The sequence below is a fragment of the Sardina pilchardus genome, chromosome 4 (assembly GCF_963854185.1).
Source record: "Sardina pilchardus chromosome 4, fSarPil1.1, whole genome shotgun sequence".
Taxonomy (NCBI): domain Eukaryota; kingdom Metazoa; phylum Chordata; class Actinopteri; order Clupeiformes; family Clupeidae; genus Sardina; species Sardina pilchardus.
In genome coordinates, this window is record NC_084997.1 from 27,102,240 (window position 1) to 27,118,317 (window position 16,078).

At 46.3% G+C, this 16,078-nt stretch overlaps 1 protein-coding gene across 1 annotated transcript in view; it reads left to right on the forward strand.

The window, feature by feature from the left end:
• The window catches only part of LOC134078920 (low-density lipoprotein receptor-related protein 1B-like), a 263,590-nt gene that overhangs the window by 192,413 nt on the left and 55,099 nt on the right, over positions 1–16,078 (forward strand). Inside the window, 8 exon segments of the mRNA XM_062535086.1 lie at positions 3,104–3,285; positions 4,266–4,465; positions 5,130–5,318; positions 5,960–6,108; positions 7,586–7,679; positions 9,207–9,323; positions 10,473–10,592; positions 13,372–13,491. Of these exon segments, the coding sequence (XP_062391070.1) occupies positions 3,104–3,285; positions 4,266–4,465; positions 5,130–5,318; positions 5,960–6,108; positions 7,586–7,679; positions 9,207–9,323; positions 10,473–10,592; positions 13,372–13,491 (1,171 nt within the window).

Here is a 16,078-nt window from a genome sequence, read left to right on the forward strand (position 1 = left end):
GTGGGGAAACTGAACAGTCCAACCAGTAGAGTATGATAAGCTTAGCCTGCTACTTTGTTTACAATATTTTGAGGCTTAAACCAGACAGCTGAATTCAAGAAGTGGAGTTGTAATATGAATAGTAGGCTATAATCTGCATAAAGTTTGCTGTTATGAATATCAGAAATGTTAGTATAATGTAAATAATTACATAATGTGTGTGTTTCAAATAAGGACAAGTTTCACATCTTGGTAAAAAAAAATAATTTACATTATATATAAAAGGAGAGCGATAAAAAATATGGGTGCACCGACCCCCAACCCCTGCATTGAACCACTCCAATAGCACACCCAGACACACAACTCCAGCAACACCACCGCCTTCTCCCTTGGACAGAAACAACACTCTGCAATATTCAGCAACAACTTCTCACCTCACCACACAATACACCACACAATGTATACAAAATATACAATGTTAATGATTACTAGTATGCAGTATAATTATAAACCGCACATAAAGACTAGCATGCATACATGTTGTGGAATCATGCTCCTGTTGCCATAGGTACAGTTGCCCAGCGCTGGCCAGTCACAGGCCTCCGAAGCATGTAAACGCAGAGCCACTGCTGGGCCAGGCTCTCCTCTCCTCTCCTGTTCTCTCCTGTCCTCTCCTCTCCTCTCCCTTCCTCTCTCCTTTCCTTTCCTCTCCTCTTCTCTCCTCCACGCTCCTCTCCTCTCCTCCCCTCTCCCCTCTCCTTCCCTCTTCTCTCCTCTCTTCTCTTCTCTTCTCTTCTCTTCTCTTCTCTTCTCCTCTCCTCTCCTCTCCTCTCCTCTCCTCTCCTCTCCTTTCCTCTCCTCTCCTCTCCTCTCCTCTCCTCTCCTCTCCTCTCCTCTCCTCTCCTCTCCCCTCTCCTCTCCTCTCCTCTCCTCTCCTCTCCTCTCCTCATGGTGTTAGGATTGGAGTACAGCACGGGGCTGAAAGCCTCATTTAGCTTGATTACACCCCAAACGGCCCCATGGATCCATTACTGCAGCTCAGCAAGAGCCCCTGGAAGGGCAAATTAATATGATTCTCTTCCCTTTTTACTTTTTTGTGGGGTGTGTGTGTGTGTGTGTGTGTGTGTTTGTGTGTGTGTGTGTGTGTGTGTGTGTGTGTGTGTGTCTCTGTGTGTGTGTGTGTGTGTGTGTGTGTGTGTGTGTGTGTGTGTGTGTGTGTGTGTGTGTGTGTGAGAGAGAGAGAGAGAGAGAGAGTGGGGGGGGAGTGTGAAGTCAGTCATTAATAAAACAATGAAGCTGTGAAAATGGTTCTAATAAAGACAGAGCTGAAGAATTTGTCTTGTGGAGTGTATGCAGTGTGTGGTAGTTCATAGAGCATAGTAGTCAAACATCAACTTAAGGAGAGTAACGCTTGATTCTCATGCCTTGACACTATGTACCCCTCTCCGTCATTCTGCGTTTGAACTGTTGATGAATATATTCCGAACATATTCCCCTTCCTCTGAACTTAACATAATAAACTATTGCTCTGAGCAAGCCTGTAGCGTACGCCACTAGCGTATTATTCCTCTGGACTGTGTGCCTGTCATCACCAAGGCCTTGGCTGCATATGTTTAATATTGGAAAATATTAGAAGTCATTGATGAGCAAAATGGTGAAAGTACTGTAGGCGCATTCAGGCGATGTTTCTGGCGTGAATCGTGAAAGGAAACAGTAGAATTAAGATCTGTTTTGCACTCTCCTTATTCAGTTGGACGTAACAATGTTTTTTTTGTATGGCAAAAAAAAAACATAAAATAGATGTTTTTGAATAAAGCTTTGTAATGCCATGTTCCCGCTGTTTGGATGGCTAACAACAAGGCATAATGACATCTCTTCTCCTCATCATTGCAGGATCTCTGTAGCCTATAGAAAGGTCTTCTGAGTACTGAGAAATGACAAAAAGATTTGAAAAACACTTTTTGTTTGTCTTTCTCAATTGGATATGACAATTAGTGCGTGTTGTAACAGGACTTTGAATATAAATTTGAACCCTTACCAATTCTGATGAAGGCCATTCTGGGAAACCTTAATTTACTGAAGCCTAATCCCACCCTCCACGCTGCAGGCATTTTTGTATCCCCCTCCCCCCCCTCCTCAGCTCAGTCAGTGAGACGAAGAGAGTGTGCTGATTGACTCTGATATGCTTTTGGATTCATCAAGTCTTCTTACGTGCTGATGTATTCAAATGTTGACATTTTAAATGAGTTAACCTTCATTTCCGCAGAAGGCAATCCCTTGAATCAATGCATGGAGAGAGCTCCAGCATACCAGAGAGCCACCACACTGCTCCACTCAGAATGATAATCAGAGTCATCCTGCTTCCAGGGAAGTGTGTGGGGGGGGGGGGGGGGGGGGGGGAGGAGGGGTGACGGGTAGCCTGCGATTTGGGGAGTGTCCCCTCGATCTGTGACATTTGAGTGGGGGAATCAGACGCGGAGCTTAGTCTGAAACGTCCGTGGAGGATGCGTAGCAGCACTGAGCTGGCACGCGATACTGCGCCGCACTGAATTCAGTCACGGGAGGAGGGAAGACCTCAGATTAGAGCACGTGGTATCTCCCTCAAGGAGGCATTTGCGTGCTTGTTGTTCTTTCACATTAGTTATTTATTTATTTATTTATTTATCTATGTATTTATTGTACCCCTTCCGCTATCATTTAGCAATATTGAGGGAAGTGTTTTCTCTGTGCCAGCTGGCCCATTAGGGTTTGCCAGATAAGGTCTGTCGGAGTCAAAAAAGCACCGTCAGATCAGAAGAGAATAGCTGTTCACACAACAGGCGCTAAGAGACCACAATTCAGGTTACGGGGCACCTCTCTTGGCAACGCGTCTCTCGGTGATCGACTCAACTTGGTTTTCATGTTCTTGGCCACGGCTAAAAGTATGCCTGCTCCTAATTTCACCACCTCATTATATCGTTTGTTTTATTCCCCTATCTGCCTCCATACAGGCTACCGCTAAGCTAAATGTTTCGGGTGAATCTAATTGGAGGCTGTTTGCTGGCCGCTAGCCAGCTGATAAAAAAAAGAAAAGTCCTCTGGTGTTTTTTCTCCCGCTTTTAAACACCTCCAATTATCCGGGTAGATTGTTCACAGGACGGCGGTGCCCAGCTCGTTGGCGGTGGACTGGATCGGGAAGAACCTGTACTGGTGTGACGTCGAGAGGAAGACCCTGGAGGTGTCCAAGTCCAACGGCCTGTACCCCACCGTGCTGGTCAGTGCTGGGATGAAAAACCCCACCGACATCGCCTTGGACTCACAGATCGGGTATGTTAGGGTGACCAGACGCCCCCGGTTTCAGGGGACAGTCCCGGTTTTTGGTTGCCTGTCCCCGAGAAAATACAGAAAAACTGCCTACATCCCTGTTTTTTTTTTTTTAAATATTTTTTTTAGATAAAACTTGTATGTATTTCAATCAGATTGATAGTCAAACTTAATGTCTCCGTTTTTTCCAAACTTTTGGGATTATGTCCCCGGTTTCGGTCTTGGACATCTGGTCACCTTAGGGTATGTCCGTGTATTACTGTTCTCCCTTATGTTAGTGCGCTATAGGTACCTCAATATTAACAGGGCCACCAATGTTATGATGCCGCATATTAAACAGGGCATTCGATCTACCTACTAATCTAATCTATTTTTTGATTTTCCTGCTGAATGCATGTGCAAAGGAGAGAAAATAACCCCAAAACAGTAAATAAGTAATGAAGCGAAAACTAATAATGTACATGCTCACCGTCCAGCTGAATTTAAATTGCTTGTCAGTGAGGCTATTAAAACCTGGCCCAAAGGCAGAGGCCCTCAGCCACATAGGATAATCCTTTATCCTATACTATAGGAGCCATGCGTGCGTATATCGTTTAGAAACACAGGAGTGGAAACATTCAGTGACTCAAGTCTAGTCACTCATAAAATTGTGATTTTATAAGAGGTGGGGGATGGAGGTCTCGACTGCCTCTTGGCTGCCAGAATAGACTGAGGATTTCTGTCTGCCGGATAACCAGCTAGGAGTGACGTGCCGAGGAGAGGATGGCTGTTAGTTGCCGCAAGACTGGTCAATTCCTGTCCACTTTTGCACCTATCGATTTCCATTTGTGAAACTCTGTATCCAGCCTGTATTCTCCGCCAGGGTGAGACCGTGTGAGGTTTTTAATCATTCTTTCTCTTTTTCTCTCTCTCTCTCACGCACATTCTCTCACTCTCTCTCTCTCCCTCTCTCACTCTATCTCTTCACACACCATTGTGGGCAGGTATGTGTTTTGGATCGACTGTTGCGAAAACTCGCACATCGGACGAGTGGGCATGGATGGAAGTGGACAGGTGGTCATCATCGACAAGGAGATCTATAGCCCCACCGCCCTGGCCATCGACTACACCAACAAGAGGCTCTACTGGGCCGACGACAGCCACATTCTTTTCGCAAACATGGACGGAACGCACCGGCACAAGGGTAAATATAGATCATGTTTCAGAGATCACGCCTGGTTTCCTTTCCGTTCCGTCTTTTTTTTCTTTCTCTTTTTTTCCTCGCCCTTGAGGCACATGTCCGATTTTTGATTTCATTTTTTTTGTGATCAAATGTTTATTGGGTTTTTCTGTCTTTTATAGAAATATTTTTGATTTCATGATTTCAGTTTGGTTGCTCGTTTGCTCATTTGTAACCTGTGGTAGGAAACAAGCATATTGTTGAGACTTTAAATAAGTTAAGATATACTGTGGCTGTTGTTGTTGTTGTTGTTAATCAGTTGGCACAAAATAGTCAAATGCAGAGAGAGAGAGATAAAGAGATACAGACAGACAGACAGAGAGAGAGACAGAGGGAGAGAGATACAGAGAGAGAGAGAGAGGGAGAGGGAGAAACGGAGAGAGAGAGAACCATTTGGCAAACAGGTAGACGGAAATATGAGTCACCGTTGGATCTGCAAATCTGCAAACATGTTTCTTTCAAGATTGAAGATTTTTTTTATTGTCATTCCAAAAAAAAAAAAAAAAACACTTCAGGAAGTGCAGTGTAGAAAGAAATTGCACAGCACCACCATAAAAACAGACATAAAAGCACCATCATCATCATCTTATTCTACACCTCACACACACATGCTCTCCCCCTCCCACAGTCCCCCACGAGCACATCCAGACGGTGATGGGCTTGACCCTGTTCGAGGACTTCATCTACTGGACGGACGGCAAGTCCAAGTCGCTGCGGCGCGCGCACAAGACCACGGGCGAGCACGGCATCGAGCTGCTCAACTCCTGGCAGGCCATCGAGTCCATAACGGTGTACCACCCACTGCGCCAGCCCGAAGGTAGTCGCCCCTCTACGTTAAGTATGCCGCAGGCACCGCATGGAGTCTTATGTGTGCTTAATATCCCACAGTTTCTGATGGGCTAAAGTGTCAATGAACGCATTTACGTGCACCAAACAATTATTATTATTATTGGGTTTTTGTAGTTATCTGCTTATTCGAGTGCTCAGGTAAATGGAATGAAGCGATATTCATTATCGGTTTTCTACCGTTATTGGTTTATTAAAAATTTGTAGCACTCCTAGGCTTCTGTCTACTCTGATTTCTTCGAGACACATACACTTTAAACGGATTATTCCAGTGACTCGATATTTGCCAGTAATCATTTTTTTTAGTGTGCATGTAAATGAACTCATTGTGAAGCTGTTGATGGGACTTTCTACAGTATATGATATTGCTTCATAAGAGTGATCATAAACCTTACAGTGGAGCAAACATTTGATTTCTGTTCTTCTCAGCAAAAGTATGATTATAACAACAAAACAACAAAAGTTCTCTACACATCAGTTTGCAATGCACTGCTGTCAGTGGAAGCCATGAAGACGAAGAGCCATATTAGGTGTTATTTGTTTGTTTGTTTATTTATTTGTTTGTTTGTTGATGTGTGTGTGTGTGTGTGTTTTCTCTCCTGCTGTCCACAGTTCAGAAGCACCAGTGCCAAGTGGCCAACGGAGGGTGCAGCCACCTGTGCCTGCTGTCTCCAGGTGGTGCGCACAGGTGTGCCTGCCCCACTAATTTCTACCTGGCGGCCGACAACAAGACCTGCCTGTCCAACTGCACCGCCAGCCAGGTAAGGAGCGGACACCAGCCCACCACCTCCTCTGTGCTTCTGTGTCATCTCTCTCTCTCTCTCTCTCTCTCTCTCTCTCTCTCTCTCTCTCTCTCTCTCTCTCTCTCTCTCTCTCTCTCTCTCTCTCTCTCTCTCTCTCTCTCTCTCTCTCTCTCTCTCTCTCTCTCTCTCTCTCTCTCTCTCTCTCCGTCTTTCTTTATGTGTGTGAGTGTGTAAATTGGTGTAGAGAGAAATATAGAGTTTTTGAGTGTGTGGTGTAGGTTTTGTAAGTGTGTGTGTGTGTGTGTGTGTGTGTGTGTGTGTGTGTGTGTGTGTGTGTGTGTGTGTGTGTGTGTGTGTGTGTGTGTGTGTGTGCGTGCGTGCGTGCGTGCGTGCGTGCGTGCGCGCTCGCGCGTGTGTGTGCCTCTCACTGAAGATACTTCTGTTTTTCGGAATCAGAATTTGTTCTGTTCTATCAGCAAATGGCTCGTCCTTATGACCACAGCTCTACACCGCTCTCTCTCACCACACACACACACACACACACACAGGTCCAAAGAGCATCTTATGTAACCGCACTTCTCCACACACACACACGCAAAGGCTGGAACATGACTGTGCCAAACACCCCAATTATGCTGCATTATGTTCTGCACTCTTCTTTTGTTTAGTTTGTGCAGAGGGTTGCATTGTAAAGAGCACGGCTCTGTTTCTGCCAAGTTTGATCAGTAATTGTATAGTTCAAGCGAAAGAGCACGGCACTTACAATAACAGAATGGCATCGGTATTTGTCTGAGAGAACACTTAGTGAAACTTGGAACTGGAAGTGTAACTTACTTTAGCTGAAAGCATCTGCTGAATGAATTTATGTGTACATGTTATTGTTTTACTTTGTCTACAGGTTTAGATGTATGTGTATGTGTATGTATCACTTTACAGTATGGATGTTTAAATGAATGTGAATATGTAAGCATGTGAATGTCTCTTTGAATGTTTAACACTCTGTATAGCGCCATGAGAAGTCATGTTTTGGCGCTCTATAAGTGAAATTAAATTGAAAATTGAAAAGTATATGACAGGGACAATGTTCATCTAAGGGATAACGGCTGCCGAAGTGTCCCGATATATGGAGTTAATGGATGGAGCGGAGACAACGCAATAGCCATGCATTGATAGCACACAAAGGGAACATGCAGTGCAGTTTAGAAATAACAAGATGTGTTCAGTTCGTTGTGCTAGTTTCTTTGGTTACTGACACTGCATTTATATGGAACAGTGATTGGTCCTTTTCTACCAGATCTACTCAATTAACAGGCACGTCAGCCAATTTGAAAAATAGTATTTATTGTCTCTGGGGAAGATTAACATGCAGTGCATGTGTGCGTAAGTGTGCATTGCACATACATGGGCACTAACCAGCAGATGGATGTGTGTGTCTGTGTGTGTGTCTGTGTGTGTGTCTGTGTGTGTGTGTGTGTGTGTGTGTGTGTGTGTGTAGTTTCGCTGTGGGACAGACGAGTGTATTCCCTTCTGGTGGAAGTGTGACACCGTGGACGACTGCGGCGACGGTTCGGACGAGCCTGCGGACTGCCGTGAGTAACACTACCGCACCTGCGATTAAATTGCCACACTCACTGGAGCACCACCGCTCCCCATCACAGTCCCTTCACTAAGGGTGTACGCACTCTGGGCACGGGTCACCTGTACAGAGGGATGTCTCTGTCTGTCTATCATATCTCTCCTATCACCATCCCTTCACGAAGGGTATACGCACTTGGAACGGGTCACCTGTACCGTGCCGGAGTACGGTTCTCTTCCCTGTTCTTGGTCCGCACTCACACCGCATAGTATCAAACTGTACCCAGGCACGGTTGAGTGGCTGTGCTCTAGAATCTTTTGCATACAGTAGGTGTGATCTTAAGCACAACCCGTACCGGATCCGGGCTTATGATGGGTCCCAGCGGCGCGGAGCGATCACACTGGTCAAACAAACAGGACTTTGGGGGTCAAACACTCTCGGGTACAGTACAAATGGCATAGTGTGGGTACACCGTAATGCTGTGCTGTGTGAATCAACAGGGATGGATTACTGAGCAGGCCTGCTGGGCCCAGGCCAAGCTTTAAGCCTCCGTGTAAAGTCACTACTGTGTTCGGCCCCTCAGTCAAATAACACGGGCCACACTGTGATAATCATGCTTTGTAATTGCCATGGGTTTTTTTTCACAACAAGATGCCTTCAATCCATTTCCACAAAACTCGTCAGAAGTGGTTATTTTGCACATCTTTATAGTGTGTTTGTGTATTTGTGTGTGTGTATGTGTGTGTGTGTATGTGTGTGTGTGTGTGTGGGGGGGGGGGGGGGGGGGGGTGTTGTATGCCCCTGGTTCCTCCTACTATTACTGATTCACTAGGGCGGGGGGGGGGGGGGGGGGGCCCTTTTCATGTCTGTGCCCAGGGGCCCAGTGGTTCATAATCCGTCCATGTGAATCAGAGAGGTGTTGAACGCTCTACGCTAGAAATGCCATCCATTGTCTCCTTATTGACGCGCTTCAGATTTGAGAAGAGAGACGAGGGGGAAAAACAGAGGATCAGCTCATCAGCAGGTTACCAGAGAGAAGTTAACTTCAGCAGCATTTCTGAAGCCTCATTAGTGGCATACTTTCACCAAGAAAAAAAGCGGCAAAATAACACACTTCCAGTCCCAGTTGACGCACCTGGGTTCCAAGCAAGCTGGTTCCTGACTCATGGGAGTGTGTGGACCTAAGTGAGTAGAGGGAGAAAATGAGAGGCTTTCTTTGATGATAGTTATTAAGTGGAGCCGGTGGTATTCAGAAAAAGGGCAAGGCGCACACGTCTCATCCTTGGGCTGCCAGAGAGACACAGTTGCCCTTCAGTCGAAATCCTCTATGATCAATCCGCGATGAGTGAGTAACAAAATATAAAAACTAAATTGGAGGTCGGTTTATTCCTACTGTAGAAAACTTGTGGGCTAGGGTGAAGTGATGGGGTGTGTGGTGGGTGGTGTTGTGTGTGTGTGTGTGTGTGTGTGTGTGTGTGTGTGAGGAGGGGTGCGTTCTGGAGCACTGCGTGTTGATTTGTTGTCGTGTTCTCGTACACAGCGGAGTTTAAATGTCAGCCGGGGCGCTTCCAGTGCGGCACGGGTCTCTGCGCCCTCCCGCCCTTCATCTGCGACGGCGAGAACGACTGCGGCGACAACTCGGACGAAGCCAACTGTGGTAAGCAGGAGAAGAGAGAGACGTGCCATATGTCTCTGTCTGTCTATCATATCTCTCCTTCACTCTCTTTCTCTGTCTGTCTATCATTTCTCTCCTTCACTCTCTTCCTCTGTCTGTCTATCATATCTCTCCTTCACTCTCTTTCTCTGTCACTCTGTTTCAAATCAAATCAGATCAATTGAGGCTTTCTTGGCATGGATAAAGTCATTGCTGCCAAAGCTATAAACATGCTAGAGCAGCGAGAGTATAACATCTTGGCTGTCAACTCTATGTTAGTATTTATTTATTTATTCACATCGTACATTAATATTGATTCTTTCTTTCTTTCTTTCTTTCTTTCTTTCTTTCTTTCTTTCTTTCTTTCTGTCTTTCTTTTCCTCTCTTTCATATACTGCACTATAGCCTCTCTTCCCCCTGCTATGCAATACTGCCACACATCCTATTTCTTCCCCCCCCTCTCTCTCCCTCCCCCACTCTTTCTCTCTCTCCCTCCCCCACTCTTTCTCTCTCTCTCTCCCTCCGTCTCTCGTAATTCACCACCCATCAAATACGCCACACAGACAAGCCATGGCTCTAACCAGCATTCTCATCCGTAACAAGTCAACAAGTTTTACGGTTGTTTTCTCCAAATGCTCGATAATTCATAACTGTTAGCGTTGCCCCCCACGCCCCGCAATCGATAACCACTTTAGGAACATCAGAAAAAGATTACGGCCCATTCTGTCATCCGACAGTAGCCGTGGGGATGTATTGAAGTCAGCGCACATTTCCACTGCCCCACTGATTAATGCAGTGGCAGGTGCGTAATGGCAATAAGAAGGCCATTTAGACCTCAACATCTTGTCTCTGGGGAAAAAGGGCTCAATGCGTCAAGTCTTTTTATGTGCGTGTAATACAAAGTGCATTATGGAATATGTTTAATATTGTAATATATATATTGTGTTATATATTTGTAATATTTGAGAAGAGCAAACTGGCTCATTTAAACAGCTAATGAATAATGAACAATGAATAATTATTGCGGATTTCAGACCCTATGCTATGGTTGAATGTATGTTGTAGTTTTGGAGCTGTTGATATGCATTGTTTTAAATAATGTTAATACTGAAGTTAATACTAAGTTTTCCCCACTCTTCCCTGGGTTGGCAGACACGTATATCTGCCTGTCGGGGCAGTTCAAGTGCGCGCGGAAACAGAAGTGCATCCCGCTCAACCTGCGCTGCAACGGCCAGGACGACTGTGGAGACGGAGAGGACGAGACCGACTGTCGTAAGAACACCTTTTTCTTCTGACGCCCCCTCCCTTCCTCCATCCCTCCCTCCCTCCCTCTGTCTCCTCCTCCCTTCCGCTCTCTCTCCTTCTCTCTATCTGTCTCTTTCTCCTTCTCTCCCTCTCTCCCTGTCTCTTCCTCCCTCTCTCCCTGTCTCTTCCTCCCCCCGCTCCCTCCCTCCCTCTCTCCCTCTGTCGCTCTCTTAGTCTGTAGTTACAGTTAAACATAGGCACAATGCAAAAGGGCCTCGTTGGTGAAGGTGACAGGTGCTGTGACAGCACGATCGAGAACAGAGCTCTTTTTTAGGTCTTCGTCTGTCTCCCTCTGTCTCTCTATCTCTTTCTCTCTCTGTCTCTATCCCTCCATCTCTCTCTCCCTCTCTCTCGCTCTATCCTTCCATCCCTCCCTCTCTCTCTTTCTTTTACTTCTCTTCTCCTAGTGCATGTCCTCCAGCGAATTTCAATAACACTGACTGACAGATCTTAAAAAAAACACTCCCCTCACCTCTCCCCCTCTCTTTCTCTCTCTCTCCCTCCCCCCTCTCTCTCTCACATACACACTATCTCTCTCTCTCTCTCTCTCTCTCTCTCTCTCTCTCTCTCTCTCTCTCTCTGAGTATGACTCCCACTTGACTGGTAGCTGAAATCATTCCCCCAGCACAAGCTGATTTGGTATTCTGAAACGCCGCGTTGACTATTTCCTCTGAGTAGAGGAGCATTATGTGTCATTGAAGAGGAGGAGAGGGAGGCGCAGGAGGAGACAAAAGTGAGGGATTGGGGAGGAGAGGGGAGGGGAAATCTCTCTCTTTCTCTCTTTCCCCCTCTCTCTCTCTTTCTTTCTCTCTTTCTCTCCTCCTCAGACTCACTGCGCTCTCTCCTTCACCGCAAAGACTTAATGCCTCTGACAGACAGGAGCCTTTTGGTTGTCGACAGTTGGGATCCATGCCGCTCGTCTCACGGCCGTGAAGGGTGCTGTGGGAAGGCGTCTGCGGTTACGTAGACGGCCCAGGCTTTTCGAGACGAGATTTGAGTGTTTGTTAAGAGTGCTGTCGGTGGAGCAACGCAGGTTTTGGATAGGGGGAATTATAATTGAAGCAAGGGGTGACCCAGGGGCGTTTCAAACTCAAACGCTCATCTTCCAAAACAAAAGAAGAGAAAAAAAATCACCTTTAAAGCCTAGTTTCAGCGATTGAACTTTGTTGTTGTTGTTTTTTTTGTGTGTGTGGAAATAACCAGCGTTTTGGTTGTGATGGTGCCAGCTATGACCCAGCTTTTGATATGTCTTTCTTTCTGGCCCTGCAGAGTAATGATTCAAGTCAGGGGCTTCAGAGGCTTTAAAACTCTTACTAGTGAAGAACCAAAAGAGTGCACTGTGTAGTACCGTAATTTCCTGACTATTAGCCGCGGCTTATACATTGATCTTGCAAAATTTCTTCAGCTATGAGCTAGGTTAATACAGGGGACAGTTAATATGGTGTTTAATATGGTTTTGTTTCTTTTAACTTGCATAAAGCACTGTCCTGCGGCTTACACACAATATGGCTTATACAGTATGCGGGAAATTACTGTATGAGGAAGCAGAACATGTAGTGTGGAATACAGCTTGTGTGAATGAAGTTGGTATATTCCAGTATACGATGCATCCACTTTACCCTCATATCATTATCGTTGAGGTCTTCTACAATATGAATGAAACAGAAGGATCTTATACAGTACAGTATAACCATAATGTGCCACTTTATTTTAGATGTTTTTAGTTAGAGGAAAAATTTAAAAATGTCAAGGTGTAGCGGACTGCCTCAAAGTGTTTGAAATGACATTTGTTTTTTCAAATGATAAGTGAAGAACATTAGCATTTTGTGTGAGGGGAATGAGTCCAACAGTTCCACATGGCTACTACTGTTACGCTCTCAGATGGCTCAGTCAGTATGACACGGAATATGTGCGTCCATCATGTAGACGAGGGAGGAGAGCACAGGTGGCAGGAGGTAGAGGAGGGCACAGGTACTCATGAGGAACGTCCGCAGAATGAACTAGCACCGCCCTCACCTCCAAAAGAAGGGGGAACTTTATTGATGCAATATTTCAACCTTCATGCGGAGTATTAGGACATGCCATCTTAGGGCAGCGTCAGCTGTCAGGCCAAGCGATCTCAGAAGGGAGATCTGATGAAGTCGTTTCATCCGAGGCCGCCGTTTTGCCTGCTGATGCTCGCCGGTGCAATTGGACAGCCCTGACAGAGGCCCTAACCCCCCCCCCCCCCCCCCCCTCCAGATCTGATCCTCTTTTCATCTCCTGTCTGAGACCCGACTGCTGACGATGTCCTAATAGGAACGCTGCGCTACCCTTTACAAAATGTTGCATTTTGAAAGTGTATCCCTTTTCCAGAGCACGGATTGTACAGTGTACATACATTCCTGTAACGATATAGATTAACTCTTTTATGTGTGTGTTTCTGTGCTTGTGTGTCTGTCTGTCTGTGTGTGTGTGTCTGTCTGTCTGTGTGTGTCTGTCTGTCTGTCTGTCTGTCTGTGAAAAGGAATTTCATTACTTAAAAATGCTTTTTCATAAGTATTAGTTAAGTACATGACAATAAACGTTGAACTTGAACTGTGTCTGGCTGTTTGTGAGTCTGTGTGTGTATCTGTGTGTCTGTGTGTGTGTGTCTGTGTGTGTGTGTCTGTGTGTGTGTCTGTGTGTGTGTTTGTGTCTGTGTGTGTGTCTGTGTTGTGTCTATGTGTACAGTATATTTACCTCTCCCCCCATCTCTTCCCTCCAGCTGAGAGCACCTGCTCCCCCGACCAGTTCCAGTGCAAGACCACCATGCACTGCATCTCCAAGCTGTGGGTGTGTGACGAGGACCCGGACTGCGCCGACGGCTCCGACGAGGCCAACTGCGGTGAGTCAGCGCTCCGACCGCCGGTCAACACCGGTCACCGCCGGTCATCCAGCCGGCTAGCCGTTTAAGCTCACGCCTTAGGCACCAATCACACAGCCACTCAGGCCACCAATGTCACAGCTGGTGCCCCACGGTGGCCTCGGCCGGCAAAGATAAGGGGGGATTTTCAACATCTCTCTCCTCCTTTAACCATTATCGTCTTTTTTTCCTCCCTCCTTCATCCCTTCCCTCTCTCTGTGTGTGTCCTTCACAATGGCTTTTTACTGATGCTGAGCAAAAATACACTTATTTCTTTTTACTTTCTTTCTTACCCAACAATCTTTCAGTCTTCTTTCTCGTTATCCATCTTTCCTCGGGTCTTTCTTTCTTTCTCCCCCTCTCTTTCTCTCTTTCTCTCTCTCTCTGTTTCTCTCTTGCAGTCTGTCCTCCTATCATTCCTGAGTGAAGGCACTTCTCCTCCCCATTCTCTCCTGTTTTATTTCCATTGGCCTGTAACAAATCCCCATCCTTCAGCCCTATCCAGCTGTCTTCCATTGCCTGACAGACCTCACTCACTGTCTATGCGCGCACACACACACACACACACACACACACACACACACACACACACACACACACACACACACACACACACACACATGAAAACAGACAGAAAGACACACACGCGTGAGCATGCAAGCACACACACACACACACACACACACACACACACACACACACACACACACACACACACACACACACACACACACACACACACACACAGTCACACACACGCACATTGCTTCTACATCGGCCAGCCGTTCTCGTCATGGCCTGTGACTCTGTTCCTCTAATCTATTCCGCCTTACTTCTGAGAGCCACTTGAGTCGCTCTCTCGCCCGCCACAGCTGATTGCCAGAGAGAGAGAGACAGAGAGAGAGACAGAGCGAGAGGAGAAGAAGAGAGAGAGAGGAGGAGAAGAGAAGAAGAGATAGAAGAGCAGTGAAAGAGATGTGAACGACCCGGGTGTTTACATGTGGTCTAGTGAGCCACAGAGCCTCAGATGCACTCCACTCATTGGCTAATGAAAGCCAGGCCTGAAGCAGCAGCAGGGCCCTTGCTTCTTCATCCAGCAAAGAGCAGAGTGAAGCAATGTAAAACCAGAGAGAGAGAGCAAGAGAGAGCAAGAGAGAGGGAGAGAGAGAGAGACAGAGAGAGGGAGAGAGAGAGAGAGAGAGAGGAGCACACCCAAGAAGCCATGGAGGAGCCTCGCATAGCCGTCTGAACCCATGACTGAGGGACCGGCGCTTTTTGATGATGAAGCGAGCGCTGAGGGTCCACTGAAAGGTCAACATCGGAGAGTTGTCCGCTCGTGTTGTAGGGACTGACGGAGCAGCAGAGTAGCGGAGTAGAGGAGTGTGCAGTCTCTTAGAACTGGGAGATATTGATCAGTCCAGTCTGGGGTCATTTCCTTCATTTTCAACTTACATGGACAGTGCAGTGCTTCTCTCTCTCTCTCTCTCTCTCTCTCTCTCTCTCTCTCTCTCTCTCTCTCTCTCTCTCTCTATCTCTCTATCTCTCCCTCTCTCCCTCTCTCTTGCTCTCTCTCTCTCTCTGGTTTTACATTGCTTCACTCTGCTTTTTTCTGGAGAAATCAAACGAATACCGCGGCCTCTTTGAGCGAAAACAGCATGTTCTGCCAAGCTTCGATTAGGAAGATTGGCATCATCATCACCACCCAGCCTTAGCGTATGTGCATGGTGCTGTCGGGGCGAGTGTACAGAATGTCTTTAAGGCATATCAATAAGACTACACACACACACACACACACACACACACACACACACACACACACACACCTCACGTCCATCGACAGGAATCGTCTCCCACTGTGAGATAGCAGACATATCCTATAAGTGGTGCAGAAAATATGACGCTAGCTCAGCGCTACGGCTTCCCAATTTTTTTCCGTTATTTTGATGGAGAGTAGAGGACAGAGGAAGATCAGATAACATTCATCAAAAAATGTCACTTTTCAACAGAGAAATGAAGAGACTGGCCACGATTCAGAGCCTTGTTGGCCATGATTCAGGCCCTTACCTGGATTCTCTCCTTAGGTTCTAACCTCTAAAAGTCTAACTAAAGCTAATTTAATAACACAATGAAGTTAGTTTGTAATTTAATACCCTGAGCCTGATCGTAAACACATGCCCTCACACTCCATGAAAGTCCACGAAAATGTGTTCTATAAATTGCTTATAAATTGCTGCCAATTCTCTTTGAACACTGTTGGCTTTTTGGCTGCTAGATGTGGTGGTTTACTTTAACTTTACTTCCAGAACTTTCTGAAACGAGACCTGTGGATCCACCACCCCTTTGACTGAGACTTTGAGAGCCATTAAGGAAGATCTAAACAGGCACTTGCTGTCAGATGGCGTTTCTTTGTTGTGTCTCTTACGTGTTTATTTTGTTGTGCTCTTCTCTTCCTCTGGCTTTCGCTCTCACTCTCGCTCTCTCTGAGGAGTTGAGCTGTTTATTTTACTGCTCGTTTATGTCTTCTCATCTGGAACACATGTTCCACACAGAGTTGAGAATGCTCTCCGCT